Raw genomic sequence first — 16,367 nt, forward strand, 5'->3', positions numbered from 1 at the left:
CATTGACCAATCGTTGGCACTGAACATACATATAGCACTGTCATTGATCATTCAAACTATGCGGATGATGACCATACCATACTGTGCGATGGAAGTGGTGTTTACACAAGGCTACAATTCCTAATGCGAAGTAATGCCATTTAAATGCACATCACTATGCACTGGATTTGCAAAAGATAATATATGCGTTAGTGGGGATAACACCCCACAATATCGATCTTGTTGTTCGGAAATGCTCCAAATTTTGTGAACCCGACTTAGTGGCTTCCTCACCAGCTCGTGAAAGTTCATCCAATGGTTGATTAAGAGATTACATTATATCATTATCTGCATCAACAAAGGGAAACAAATTTTCACAGAACAAATTATAAAAATTAACTTACACACTAAAATTTTATTACTGAATTTCGGCAAAAAAATGCCAAGATTTGCACAGCCGAGAGATCGGTAATCATCTCGGTAAAATAATAATTACTGAGAATCTCGGCAATACCAAATTTGTTAAGTGTCAATTATTGCCGAATTTCTCAGCTGATAGCTCTGCAAAAGCGATTATGATCGAATAATGAATTGCCGAGTCATCAGTAATCGAACGTAGAAAGGATTTTTCCTCATTATTGTATGAAATAAATATCACAAAAGCTAAGCTTGGGGAGAGGGGGTGTTTTATTAATGTCAATTTTAATGCAGTATACAAAAAAGCAAAGTAAACCTCAAAAGAAAACATTACGATTAAAGACAATTATTTCAGGTGCTCCTCAACGCATCTACCTGAAAATATAAAGACTTTTGTAAGTTTACATGAAAAGCAGAGTTTTTCATTTCACATATCTTTTCAAGAAATGTAAGAATCTTTGACCTTCATCCAATATATATTCGTTGTCGATTTTTCAATTAACAAAAACACAAAAGATCAATTCTACAATATGTAGCATTATCATTTTTCTTGTGCAGATTATTTTACGAGATCCATGTTTGTGTTAAGAGCAGTATGTATTTAATATCAAATGTGAAACTTACTCATTAGAAATTAAGTTTGCATGTTTTTGTGACATTACTTGTTTACATTACGTAGTAGTTCTGACGAGTTTCATGATTGTTTTTTCGCTGATTTTATTACTGCGTTTTTGATGGGATCGACGCATGAGTTTTTGTATCAGTTGCACAATCGTTGTGAATAAATATTCGTAATAACGAATGAACTTGAAAGTATGTTGCACAACACAGAAAAATTGCGCTTTTTCCATAACACAACAGTTACTAGAATAGTGAAATAAACTAACTTGATAAATTGCACAATCACTAGAAAAATACAGGACAGCAACTTAACATGCTACTTGGGTAACTTTCGTTAACAATATACGTAATACGCTTTAAAGCAACTTTCAAATTTTCAACATTGTGCAGCGTTATGCATTGGTAACATATATCAATGTTATGTAAAATTTTGAGAAGACAGTAATGCTATTAGTGATAAAGTAAGATTCTTGTCTGCGAACAAACATGTCAAGGTTTCAGGTGAAAGGTGCTAACTACGAAAACAGAAAGCTGCGCTTCATGGGTCCACGTAAATATAAATCTAATAATACATAAACAACACATGTAGTGATCTTCATTTATTCATGTTGAATATTAAATATCTTTTCAATATTTGAATTTTATTCGTAACTCATTATTTAAGCACTCTTATTGCTTTGTGACATTTATAATCTCCAGTTTAATTGTTACCATCAATAAAGTAGATATTTGAATTATAGCTACTTTTCTGGCCCGTACCCAGGATTTCGTTTCGGGAGGGGCCCAAAGATAAAAAATAATGTTACTGAAAATTGCTTATGTACCTAATTCTCGGTGTGCCTTTTAAGGGTGTTTTTAACAGACATTTTAAACTTTTCCACTGGAACTGTTATTGTATTATATTTCTTTACGTTCCTGTCTTGTTATTTCTGTAACACATGTCTGAGACCTTCTAAATAATTATATATCTGTTTTTGATTGCGGGAGGGGCCACGCGGGCCCCCCTCTGGGTACGTGACTGCTACTTTTATAATGTGAAATTCCTGCTTCACCTGTCATATCCTATAAAAGTCTTATAATAGACCTTTCCAGCTTTATAACATGTATAACTCCGCTGCATTTAATCAATTTCTTTACGCGAATTTTTAAAGCTGAAATAATATTAAGTTATAATGCCTTGTGGTTACTTGGGTAACCATGAATCCACATACTCTCTCGTATTCGCTCGTTGAAACTGCTATGGCGTAGAAAGTATTGATGAGGAGAATTAAATTCAAATGAATGGTCCATACGGAGTTTCCGAATTTCATCCGGATCCGCCTTCCGGTTGCGAAATCACAAGAAAGTCCCAACATTACATTCCTTTTGAGGAGTTTGGTTTATCTGTTTCAAAAGATTTCGCAGCTGATTCAGAATCATTGCATGGCTTTTACTACGCGATTCTACTGACCCTAAGAATCCTTCCAAATCGGGACTCGATCATACGACAACTGGCTTGTAAGACCGGCGCCCTATGCATTGAACTGCTAAGCCGGGATCAAACGTATAATGTACACACTTAGATTTTTTCCCCGAATCTCAGCAAAACTTCGAGAAACTTTAAATTACCGAGATCTTCGTCAGTTTTGAAAACAAATTACCAAAATTATCGGTGTTCAAGCATGTGAGCTTATACCGAGATTTTAAGCTCAATAAAACATTGAATATTTAGAGAAATATATCATACCAGGGTCCAATTAATTTCATGCAGTAGATTTACGTTGCGAGGATCTTTATTCCGTAAGAAATTTCTTGTCACGAATAATCGTCGAACATTTAACAAATTTGTTCTTAATATCACGAAACATATCGCTATATTCGGATTCAATTTTTATTTGCAACTAATTCCACATATGAACTCATGCACTTGTTTACATCACTCAGTTTTGCACTGAAGAAAAATGGCTACTTTGATGAATCACCGAATATCGGTTGTCTAAAAGTTGTTAACCGAGGTTTCGGTAAGTTGATATCATTAATTTGCTGATTTCGGCAAAACGACCAATTGCTGGTAAACACGGTAATTTACAAAACCGAATATCAGTATAACATTTTGAATTGCCGAGAAATCGGAAATAATATAATATATATCATAGATTACCAAAAAGCGAACCAAAAGGGTTGGCCGGATATGTAAGCAGAGTCACTTACTCGTATTCCGCGGGAATAAAAGATGCACTTTTAACTATAATATCCAGTGCATGGATGAAGAATATTGCTATACATTCTTGAGCCTAGACGGGTTTTAAGGTTGAGCTCATAAAACATCCTATATTAATTTTTTATCATTTTGACAGTCTTGAATTAACCGAAATTTCCAGATCAGAAATTATTTCGTCCTCGTCTGCATTGTAGTCAATTGAGTAATTCCAGTAAATAACAGCAGAACTAACCGAAACAATCTGAATGAATTTGTGTTAAAGATCAGCGTTTGAGTCAGAAATCGTACCAACGAAAACTTCATGTTTCAATGGATTGAGGTTTTTTTATTAATTTCATTAAAAAGCTGTTGTTGAAACCAACGCGTTGTTGTAACGCGATTCGTGTCAATTGAAAAATAAAATAGTAATAGCTGAAACAGTTTCTAGTTATTTTCAAGAATTCAAGTTCTCGTTGAAAAATATCCATTCAATCACTAGAATATTATTTTACTAGTCATAAGCCGTATATTTACTCATAGTATATTTACCTTTCTCCAAGAAGTAGCTGTTCCTGAAAAACTCAGGTTTCATTAAAATATGAGTTCTTTAAATTTCATATCTGAATACCTCAAAAAAAGGTACTTCTAGGAGAAAAGAGTAAATGTTTTGCCTCTATGTGTATAATGATATACTATTGCTTAAATTACTATTATTCATTAGAAACATAAAGCTGAAAAAATGCAAACAAATTATTTCAGTTTACTTTTTAATTCACACTAATCAAATTACCAACAAATGTAGAGTTTAGGTTTAATTTTGAAATAAAATTATTTTTTGTAGAAAATTTGAAGAGTTGATTTTAGTTTCATTTTGAAGAGTTTGTTTTAGTTTCATTTTTTCGGCTATAATTTTGTTCTTGAAAAGGTGTTCGACTGTTTTTCAGGTATATTTTTTAGAGTACTCAATCGATTTCCTAGAGCCTAGAGTAACACATTTTGAAAAGTTTGTATCACAATTATTGTTGAATCTGATATAACTACAAATGTCCGAAAGCAGAAATTTATAACAATAGTTGTAATAAATTAGATAGCAAATTTAACACAGAAAAACTATATTACAGCCAGCTTTTAGCATCGTTTTAATCCAAAATTGTTGAATGATTTTTTATTAAATGAATAATTTATGTAGTGATCTGGTTTCTTCTTTTAGTTCTTTGAAATTCTGGTCATTATATTTCGATATGAAGCAACGGAAGAACTCATTTATCCAATTAATGAACTTTATCATGAGTCTTGCAAATGAAAATAAAACTTCATAACTAACTGTTGATATACTTGTGTTATGATTTAGTTATGTGCATCTGATCGGGTATGCTTTTGAATGGCTGAAACATCGCATACACATTCCCATTGTCCTCTGGATAAAAACAAATAGCAATAGGGTTATCGTACCAATAATCATCTCATTATAGTAGTAGTCGTCATGTTATTTTTCGGATTACTCGACTTTCAATCAACGAATTGTGATAAAATTGCTTAGGGTCTAAGGAGCAATAGCGCAGAAACAATAGTTTGACAATTATGCAATACTGCTGTTATAGCAACGTAAAAATCTTACCCTTACAGTCAATGGATCGAGCAGAGACAACATATCTCACTCTAACTTATAGTTTGAGATGACTACTGCAGCTGAAATGAATGGGGGTACCGTCACCCCGTCACTTATCTTTCGACTAACACTCTTGCTTTGGTTTCAACTAAGCGTGAATCAGATAATTCTATTGAAGGCATCATTCAGGCGGAAAATTGAACCAGATGGGACTACATGGATCTGAGGATAGAGGATGAACGGAGCAGTATTTTTCGCAGCCAGTCGCGTTTGAAATGGCCTCGCAAGTGAATGTCATTTCTGCCGAGCAGCTGAATCAGGATTTCCAGAACATTTTAGATTCCATAAAGCGGCAAAACTTATCTAATTCTGAGATCTACAAATTATTTTCTCCAGTGAGATGGCAATTGTTTCGAAGTACGCTGATCAAGAGAATTAAATTAAGTATATTGATTTTGGTTTGTGCGGCGGTCGTTTATTATGTTCCTTTGGTGAATTGGAATGTCTCGGCAGTTGGGAGACTTCTCATGATTCAAATGCTACCCTACTGGAATTGGCGGCCATTGTACAAGGATAGATGCTTGATTCAAAATTTTAAATCGAAAGCTGAAATTCAAGGACCTTCGTATTATAATAGGGGACCAGCGTCCGGTGACTGTTCTGTTTGTGAAAATATCGGTTGGTTAGGAATCATTCATTAGTACAAAATTTAACTCGAGCTTATATCTTTTAGGATCAATATTTAAATTGGACAACGTGTCGTATGATCATCTCAACGAGTACCATTTACTGAGAAGTTTTCCTGTTGTGATTTCGGACTCTCATGTCAAATGGGTGGAAAGGCCTTGGGTAAATATGGCGCAATTTTTTGAACGGATTGAATCATTGCTCTTTTCATTTCCCTGTAATGTGCAAACAAATTTAATATTTAATCCGACAAGAACTTTAAAATCAAGTGATGCACTTTTTGGCCTACTGGACGTACTGAGCAAATCGGAAAGTAATGCGTCGTGGTTTTTACATTTCCGAAATTGTGAATTGAAAACGGTCAAAGACACCAGATTAATCATTGAAAGGCCATATTTTTACGCTTCCCACCTGGAAATGCCGTACACAACCTGGTTTCTAGTATCCTATAATTACAGTATAGAAACGCCAAAATATCTGAAACTAGACGGGCTCATTATAGTTATGCAGTTGAAAAACTTGTTGAAAATAATTTTATCACCGAGGGGAGAATGTGGTCGCATTTGCAAGGAATTGAAAGTGGAACTGCACGAGGGACAGGCGTTGGTTTTTTCAACTGATTTATGGGCAATGGAATACTTACCGACTGCAAGTAATGAAACGGCAGTTACTTTCATATCCGAAACTATGCAGAAATAAATAAAAGATTGACTTGTATATTGTGAATAATTTATTGGTGTCACTGAAATAGTTAATTTGTTTTCACCCTGAACATGATAACCTTGGACAAGACAACGTTTATTGGCAAGCCAATCACGCAATAAAATTGTAATAAGGAATTACAAAATATGGGTTGTGTAGTCATAAACATGTTCTATAGTAATTCGAAATTCATAGTAATTCCAACAAACGTTTTCGTGATCAAAATCAGACCCGAATGACGAAAAATCAGAAGTTATGTAGCAAAGCAAAATCTTGGCATTACATTTCTTCTGTAGAATTTGGCCTTTCTGTTTCAACAGACTTCGCAACTGATTCCTAGCGTACAGATTCATTACATGGCTAGTACTTCGATACTATAGACACTATGAGTCCTTCTAGGTCGGGGCTCGACAACTGGTTTGCAATACTAGCGCTCTATTCATTGAACCACCAACCCGGGATAGAAACTATGGTGAAGTTATATTGAGGGGATCTCACAGGGAACACAGGAATTGGTTTAGGAAGCTTCCTGAGTAATACGAGGATCAATAAGCCTCGAGAATAAGGAGACTGTCTATTGTAGGACCCAAGGATCATTAAAAGATACCCTCAACAACTTGTCTACGTGGGCTCTTCAAATGGGTATTGATATCATGGTTATACTTGATTTCGACTAGGTTGATAATCGTGGAAAACTGTAAAACGGCTGTCTCAGTCTTATAATACAAACGAATGTTGTTTACTGTCCGACGTTTCGGCCTTTGATGTAGGCATTTTCCAGTTTTCCTTGAAAAAGGCCTACATCAAAGGCCGAAACGTCGGACAGTAAACAACATTCGTTTGTATTATAAGTCTGAGACAGCCGTTTTACAGGTATCGATATCTCTACGGAGAAAACTGAGCTGGTTGTGTTTTCAAGGAAGCGAGAACCAGCATAATTACAGCTTCAAATAAGGGAGAAACCATAGCTCAGGCCTTCACATTTAAATATCTCGGGATCTCATTCGACTCCAAAGGTACGTGGGGATGTCACATTAGGTATCTGAAACAAAAATGTCAACAGAGAATCAATTTTCTTCGTAGAATAATGGTTGTACCAAACAACGATATTGTACGAAATGGAATATGGATGCTTCTGCTTCCGATCCGCCACGAACAGCCATTTCATTCAACTGGAAAAAATCGGTATCGTTGATTGCGTATAGTCTTGGGTTGTATGCAATCGACTCATACGATGAGTCTTGAAGTGCTAGCGGGCGTTTTACCGTTGTAAACTCGATTCTGGGATCTCTCATTTCGATTGCTAATCCGATGCGACATCTTGAATCCGATGGTGGTTGAAAACTTCGAAAAGCTTGTCGAGCTGAATTCTCAGACCCGTTTTATGTTCTTGTATTTTGATTAAATGGTTCAAAATATTATTCCTTCTTAGTTTGTTCTCAATTCTTTTTGGATACTTCTGATTCTATTGTGGTTTTCGACACATCCACGAGAGAAGAGATTCGCAGAATCCCGGATCACGTACGCCCTCAAGTGTCCCCATAATATTCTTTATTAAAAATATAGAATAGTAAACTACGAAAAGATGTTTTATACTGACGGATCAAACATACACAGACTTCGGTAACTTCAATCAGAACAACAGTGTTTCGTACAAACTCAGTGATCCGGCTTCAGTTTACATCGCAAAGCTAGCAGTAGTACACCCTGGAGATCATAGAAATCTTGCTCAAAGACCATTACTTCATTGTCACGGACAGTCTAAGTTCAATAGAAGCTCTCTGAGCAATGAAGGCAGGAAAGCACTTCCCATGTTTCCTGGGGAAAATACGGAAACATTTGTGACCTTTATCTGTACGGTCTTATTCAATATTGTTAGTCTGGGTCCCTTCGCATTGTTCCATTTCGGGAAGATGGGTACACTCCATTATCCCTAGCGTATCAACAAAACCTTGATTCAGGAGCGATGAACGTGAATCGCGATTTCATTCATGTTATGTCACGGCTCATGTCAAATCACTACACTTTCAACGCACATCTCCGGTGTGTTGGGCTTACGGAGAGCGGTTTCTGCACCTGTGGCGACGGTTATCAGGACATGGAGCATGTCGTGTGGCCTTGCATAGAGTATCGCGACGCCAGGTCGGAGGTACTGGGATCCCTCAGGGCCCGAGGTAGACCGGCTGAGGTTCCGGTTCGGGATGTGTTGGCGAGTCGGGATTGTTTTTATATGCTTCTCATCTATAGATACTTGAAAAACATCAATCTACAAGTCTAATCTTTTGTTGTGTATTTTTCTGATAATTCAGATCGTCACTAACCGTTTCGTCCTCACCTTCCCCGTTTCTTTGCCATATGACAGCATAGATAAGAGATTATAAATAAGATTTTTTTGCCGACTCTAGTTTCCCTCGCTTCCTTCCTCCCTTGTCTCTCTTTCTCGTCTACAAAATTACACACCGTGTCTCACCGAGGACCACTCTTTACGATGACCAGCATGCGGGCCACTCGCCGGGTCTTCGTGACCCAGGAGTGTCTTATGTGCTGGAAGACTTCATGAAGCTTCCTAGAATGTTTTTTTATACTGCCATGCAACGGAATGGCGTAGAGGAGCATTTCAGGACGAAGAAAAAGTCCAAGTGTCCCGAAAAATAAATGATCTAGCAGGCAATATGCAGCTGTGGTCGAGCAAACTTAAGCTTCAACATCCTGGTCAGATTTGAAATCTTGTCATACGTCAAAGGTGTTTAGTAATGGTACAAAGCGAATGAAATCCACGTTTTACCGGAAGAGGCGAATCCATTTGACTGTTGTTGCAAACTATCGAGCGGTATTGCGCTCTCGTGATGAGGGAACTATTGAGAGACAACAAGCTGCAACTATAGAAAAATATGGAAAATCTTGAACAAACGCAGCTTAATCGGTTGCAGAGAAGTCGGCACAAACCCTAATGGCTGAAGTAAACTCAAAAGTTCGTAATTTGTTCATGCAGCCTCATTTCAAAAAATGTAATTACTTTAAAGATGCACAATTAAATGAGTAAAAATCATTTTCAATTGAACTATTAAGCAAATTAGTTCATTCCAAATTTAAACTCATATTTTGTAACGAACAAGACTTTTTTATGGCTTTAAGAAGGGTCGATCGTCGTTTTGCTACAAAGTTTCACAATGTTTGGTGCGTTTTCTTCGAATACAAAGGATTCACTGCCGAATGTCGGAGTAATTAATTTCCCTGATTTGGTGCGACCCTTGCACAAAGCTGATCTACCGTAAGATCCTCCCGGTGGTCCGATTTGTTGAATTTCTTCGCAATTTGACACGTAATTTTGTTATTCTCTTGAAGTGTGAAACTTGCGAAATGACCAAAAAGACGTAGGCCTACTTCAAAACTGACAATTGTTTCCAGCGTTTCAAAGAGGTATCCTATTAACACAAGATAAATCAATACTTTCGTCGGTTGGTAGCTGCCCAAACCGAATCAATACCAATCAAATATTTTTTTCGTAAAATCAAATGTTATATAATTGAGACACACGTGAAGTTATTTGCCTAGTGGCTTTTGGAATGATTTGATGTAGTATGTAGAATAAAGAATACTTTTACTTTACCTATTCAATGGATTGTTCGGATGATTTCAATAAAGCTTGCTTCAAATAGAATTGGAACAAAGACAATTGTCTGTATTTCAGTTATTTATTATTGTATTCAAGATCTTTTTTTATACAAATGTAGCGTTTTCTTCATACTTTTAAGAAAAAATACGGATAAAATTATTCGTCACGGTTTTGAAGGAATTCTCGAATTTTTCCACGGCTCAGTAGGCGGCGCACACCTTCTTCGTCCATCGTTTTAGCTATCTTATTCCACCAGGTCGTCATCTGATTGATGTCTTTGACAACGTTTCCCTTTGCCTTGAGTCTCCTCTTCATGATTGCCCAGTATTTCTCAATAGGGCGGAACTGGGGGCAGTTGAGTGGGTTAAGGTTTTTCGGAACAAACTGGACCACTTTCTCTTCATACCATTCTTAAACGGTTTTGCTGTAATGACAGCTTGCCAAATCTGGCCAAAACATTACAGGATGGTCGTGGGATCGAATGAACGGCAAAATTCGTTTTTGGAGACACTCTTTTTGGTATAGTTCCGATGTCATTGTCTTATTTGTAACGAAAACTTTCGTTTTTTTGCCGCAGCTGCAAATGCCCGGCCAAATCATAAATTTTCTTGCAAATTTGTCGGCAAAAACAAATTTAAATTTGGCTGGAACATCCCCCCGAGCCGTTGCCAAGTAAAATTTTTGACCTGGGATTTGACCGAAGTCAGCCTTGACACAGGTTTCATCGTCCATCAGAAGACACCCGTTGAACTTGGTCAGCACCTGGTCATATAGTTTCCGAGCACGAATTTTGACCACACTATTCTGTTTCATGGTCCGATTTGGCTGTTTGCTAGCTCGATACGACTTGATTCCTTCCCGGAGTCGAGTTCTCCTCACGGTACTATGAGCAGCACCGAATTTTCTGGCCAAATCACGGTCCGACAGATTAGGATTCCTCTTAATCGTCTTCAAAATCTTACCACGCAATTTCCGGTCGTCAGTTCGACTCCGACGATCGGCTTGAGGCTTCCGAATCGTCGTCAATGTTTTCTTATACCGTTTGATAACGCGCCATACGGTATTTCTGGGCAATTTCAGCTGTTTAGCTAGCCTAGATGCAGACCACAATGGGTTTTCCAAATAACTGTGCACAATTTTTTTTCCTTCTTTCGGCTTCCATGTTGATTGTTTACAAAGTACAGTCGATTTTCAGAATGTCAAAAATCATACGTGAAGCTGACAAAATTCCCGACACGTGGGTGCCAAGAGCTTCCAAATCCGTCCACCAGGAGCGCCACAATATGAGCAAAAGTTTGTTCCAATTCTAAATGAAGCAAGCTTTATGTTCTCAATAGAACAAAACGGTTTGCATAAATTATATGCATTCATTCCGCCTGTAGCAGTCGATTGTATTAAGAAATGGTTTCGAACTTTGTGCTTGTGTTCCTTCAAAAAAATTCAGCATGAGCATTGCAGTTTTTTTGCAATTTACTACAATTTTTTCAAAGTAGTGCTTGTTTTCGTTGTCTTCAATGTATTATTGAATTATGAAAAATAAATTATCCAGTAAACTCAACATTGGACACAACCTACTTTGACACAGTGTCAATGACAGATAGCAACGAAAGCACTAAAGTTCTAAAGTTAACTAGGGATGACTAATTTTTTGCGAGGCGCTTTTTCTGTTGTCTGCTGAAAAACGCCATTCATAGACTACGCATGAAATATAAATTTTTGTTCACTAGTTATACTACCAAGTATACCGGTATAAAATGAGCGTTTTGATACAAATGTGTCGATAATGAACATCTGGTGTGAGCTTTATTTTTGTTTGAATTAAATAAAACACGGATTGAAAACCGAAAAAAACTCTTGTGAAATGTTGCTTCCAAGAATCAAAACGAAAATTTGTTTTGCAGCGAATTGTTACTAGTGATGAAAACTGGATTTACCTCAAAAATCCTACAGAAAAAATCATGGATTTATCCGGATCAACCACCAACATTGACCGCAAAATGATCGACAAATGACTAGAATGGATCAAAAGCCCCGACAAAGAAATTTTGTTACACGGTACTACAATCTGTACACAAAGCAAAACCGGTTCAGGATACAATCAAAGCACTTGGCTGGGAGCTGATACCGCACACGCAGTATTCACCATACTTAGCTCCCTATGACTACTATTTGTTTTCTTCGCTGGACTACGCATTGGCTGAGCAGTACTTCGACTCCTACGAAGAAGATAAAAATTGGGTGTTTGATAGGTTTGCTTAAAAAGACGAACACTTCTTTTTGGCATGGTATCAAAAAATCGCCAGAAAGTTGATCAAGATGTGTAGAAGGTAATGGTCAAATCTTTGAATATATATGTTTTTATTTTCTCATTCAAAACTAATATTTTATTTTAACAAAAAGTAATACGCTCACTACCCACTAGTATACCTAAGTAAGTCGTTCCTAAAATAATACTATTTGGTACTCTTCACACAAGTTTTCATATTTTAAAATAAGATATGATTTAAAATGATGTGATATAATTTTAAATTTAATAGTTGCCTTTCATAAGATAATTCACATTCGAAATTATTGAACATTCTACTCACCTGGAATGGATAATACTGGAATATCATACCTAAAGTTAAAAGTTTCTACCGACAAAAGCATTTGAACAAGTGGAAATCCTCGCACTGTATAGCTTCATTGGTAGTAATCATGATTCTAGTGGTTGAAGGAAAACTCACTCTTAACTCGAGACTTCAGGTTGACCCGCACCGGGCAGCTGTAAAACTGATTTCCTGAATTAAATTCTTGACTTGGATTCCGAACTTGAATTTGGCAACTGAATGTCCTAGGTTCCAAACTTAGTTCTGAAGTTCAGTTCCAGTTCGTGAATCCTGGTCCAGAATTTAGGTTCTGGTGTAGATAGAAAAGAGATGCAAAACTACTCAACAGCTATAAACATCGGATGAATTCCGCAAATCGTTTTTTTTTCAGAACCAATAAAATATTACCATCGGATTTATGCCGGTTTTATTCATATTCACGTCCTTCTGTGTTGGGTTGCATTACCTACCTCTTTTCTTTACTGAACTGATATCTTTTAAGCAAACTTCTGAACTGGCCGAACTAACATTTGTTCAAATGTTTCGAATTGATAAAAAATACCTGAAATATGAGGAGATGCTTTAATTCTATTAGCAACATTGCTCGCGAGGGTTGTATTATTTATAACAGGGAGCAACCGGAGTGAGAAGAGAAATATTTTTCTGGAAAAAGAAGCCAGTTTTCAGGTCCTGTCCTAGGTTGCATCAAAAGTCATGAAGCTTGGACGCAATGTTGAGGTCGTGATGTATATAAAGACTGTACTCGCAAAAAATGTAACACACACCTTTTTATTGAATCGGTAACAAATAATAAAATTTTGATTGAAACTAGTTTAGAGTGTAATGTTTCATGTGCAAAATTTAGTCACAAGCTGCTAGCTACACACTAAATTTCATTCGGTAATCTTTTGACGAGTTTAGAACAGCTCGTTCTACTGATATATCAGCTCAAATAAACATTTGTTGACAGCATTAAGGTACCGCTGTGATGAAATGCTATTGCGAGCGTACAATGTGTTTTTACTGATAAAATCAGCTACCAACGTTTGAACAGTTGAGATCGATAATCCAATTTAAGTGTGTATATATAGAGATGGCATCCAGATAAAAAGTGTTTCGACAAAAATTATGAGTGCGGTCGTGATAAATCTCGACCAGTATAACAGGTCGCTCGTGAAATATTTGGAAATCGACGATTCGACCGTGTATCATGTTGTAAAATCGTTTAAAGAGACTAAGACAATCCAGCGGTGAGCTGGTAGTGGGAGATAATCGAGGAAATGCAGTCTTGTGAATCCAAGGAAGGTGAAGGATTACTTTCAACGCAATCCGAACCTTTCGATTCGGGGGTTGGCCAAGAAAGTCAATTCTTCCGTCTGGTTCGTTCAGTAGACAACGAATCGAGCTGAACTTCAGGTCTTCAAGGTAAGCAAGGTACAACCGAACCCGTGGTTGCGGAAAAAAATATCAAGTTGTGCAAAACGACCGGTACTAAGGAGTGTATCGGAAATAAGCTATCCACATACATTTGTGTTGTACGCATGTATTTGTGCATGTGTCTTTGGCTGTCAGCTTTCGTTCGTTTACTTCTTTGTGCGGATGAAATTCTGCGTTTTCAAAATGTCGCGTATTGAAAAGGAAGTGAAAATTAAGGTTCTGGACACATGGCTAAGTGAAAAGGGTATTGCGAAAATTGGCGAAGCGGTTTGGAATTCATCATGCCAGTGTTAAAACCATCATTAATAAGTTTGGGGAACACTACTCTTTGGATGAGCTACCAGGAAGAGACAGAAAACCCGGTTCTTCCAACCCGAAACTGGACCAGAAAGTGGTTTCTCTAATCATGAAGAACAAATCAATGTCAATACGTGATTTGGCCAAAAAAGCAGGAACAAGTGTCGGATTGATCCAGCGTATCAAGAGGCGAAATCACCTGAAGACCTACAAGAAGCAGAAAATCTCGAAGCAAAGTGTATAACAGAAGAAGCGAGCAGCAACAAGGACCCGGAAATTGTATTCGTGTCTTTTGCTGTGTCCGGATGCATGCGTTTTGATGGACGATGAGACTTATTTAAAGGAGGACTAGAAAACCCTTCCATGTCCACAATACTTTTCTGTCGTCGTTGGCGAGGATGTGAGCGATGCGGACAGGTAGATTCAAGTGGAGAAATTCGGCCGGAAGGTACTGGTATGGCAAGCAATATGTTCCTGTGGTTTGAAGTCAACCATTTTTTACACTACCGGAACTATAAATGCAGAAATCTATCGATCTAAATGTCTCCAAAAGAGATTGCTGCCTTTATATAAGAAACATACTAAACCCCAAATGTTTTGGCCGGATTTAGCGTCGGCTCACTATGCCAAAACCACTCTCAATTGGCTTGCGGAAAAGGGAATAAATTTCGTTGACAAAAATATCAATCCACCAAATTGCTCTCAGCTTCGACCCATCGAATGTTACTGGGCAATCGTGAAGAGGGTCTTCAAGAAGACTGGTAAGGCAGCTGGGAACATGCAGGAGTTCAGAAAAATTTAGACTCAAGAGTCCAAAATATGCGATGCAACACTTATCCGGAACTTGATGAAGAGCGTTCGATCAAAAGTTCGAAAATTTGTGAAGGAATAACTTAAATTTCATCCGATTTTCATTATGCTCAAGTTTAACCTCGTACAATAAAGTATCAATTTTTAGTTTGAATAAAATATCGTTTTTGATCATAATTTGAAAGAAAAATTTGTGGATAACTTATTTTCGATACACTCCTTATCAACGGTGAAATATGTAAAGGAAAATGCTTTCAGAACCGCTTGTTACACACTGAATTCTTATTTTGATGCTCGGTAATTTTTTTTACAGTTTTAATCTGTAAAAGAAAATTTTAGCAGAAAAAATCGTTAAATAATTCCATTTTACCGACATCAGTAAAATATGCACGAGTTGTCAGTAATTCCATGATAATTTTGATGAAAATTTGTTTTTTGTTTTACTGACGTATGTTGTAAACATTGAAATGTCATCACGTCTAAGTAATTCCGTGCAAAAATCACCGATTCTCAGTGGTTAATGAATAAACACCGAAAAAATATGTAAACAGTGCTGAGCTTTAGTAATTTTCACTGAACGCTTTCGGAGAAAATAAAGCCTGTCAAAAGTGTCGCCATTTTAAAGTTCAAATAATACTAACAGTGGTAAAATTTAGTGCTTTTTACGGAAAAGTGCAGACTGCAGCTAAAATGGACAATATTTTGGACTTACTTGCGGATGAAGAAGGAAAGAAGCTGTTCAGTAAGTACATTTATAATATTTTCAAAGTTTTCTCATTTTTAGCAAGGTACGAACATATCTGACGAGTGTATCACTTGCTTTTTTGTCGTAAACCTGTTCCGGGATACGTGGAAGGGCTCGTACGGCACATTATGTGGCACATAAAACGTAACCACACATCACGGTAAATAAATTGTGTCGAAAAACGTGTATTCGAAATTAATATGAAAATTTTCTATACAGATTTCTTGAGGGCTCTAGCTATAATTCAGATGAAAAATCCGAGTCGCGGAGCAAAACGATTGCGTGTATCCGGCGCTGCCAACGATAATCCAGGGCATCTTAGAATTGTGTCAGGTAATATAATACAGTATAGAATTTCATCGAAAATAACAATATTTTTTTATACATCACAGGATGACATCCTTCCGCAATCATATGACGAACCCACATTACACATTAAAGGAGACATGTTTGCGGACAACTCTGAAGCATTTATAATCTGGAGAAACTGGAGCCTGAAAATAAGTGGCGACTATCAATATTTCTTCAAGATACTGGTTGAGTGCTACAATGTGGCGAAAGTCGACTGTCGTCCTTCGGATAAATTTTTTTTATATTTATATATTCGCTCATGGGCATTGCTGCCTTAACAACGACGGGAGAAAATTTTATGCGTAGTCTTAAGTAATGTATTCAAAAAT

At 36.9% G+C, this 16,367-nt stretch overlaps 1 protein-coding gene across 1 annotated transcript; it reads left to right on the forward strand.

Moving 5' to 3' along the window:
- Positions 1 to 4,903: 4,903 nt before the first annotated feature.
- Positions 4,904 to 6,419, forward strand: LOC131430281 (uncharacterized). Its single transcript, XM_058595136.1, has 2 exons — positions 4,904 to 5,483; positions 5,539 to 6,419. Exons 1-2 carry the CDS (start codon positions 5,081 to 5,083, stop codon positions 6,189 to 6,191), a joined length of 1,056 nt encoding a protein of 351 aa, XP_058451119.1. The 5' UTR covers positions 4,904 to 5,080; the 3' UTR covers positions 6,192 to 6,419.
- The last annotated feature ends 9,948 nt before the right edge of the window (positions 6,420 to 16,367 follow it).

The sequence above is a fragment of the Malaya genurostris genome, chromosome 2 (assembly GCF_030247185.1).
Source record: "Malaya genurostris strain Urasoe2022 chromosome 2, Malgen_1.1, whole genome shotgun sequence".
NCBI lineage: Eukaryota > Metazoa > Arthropoda > Insecta > Diptera > Culicidae > Malaya > Malaya genurostris.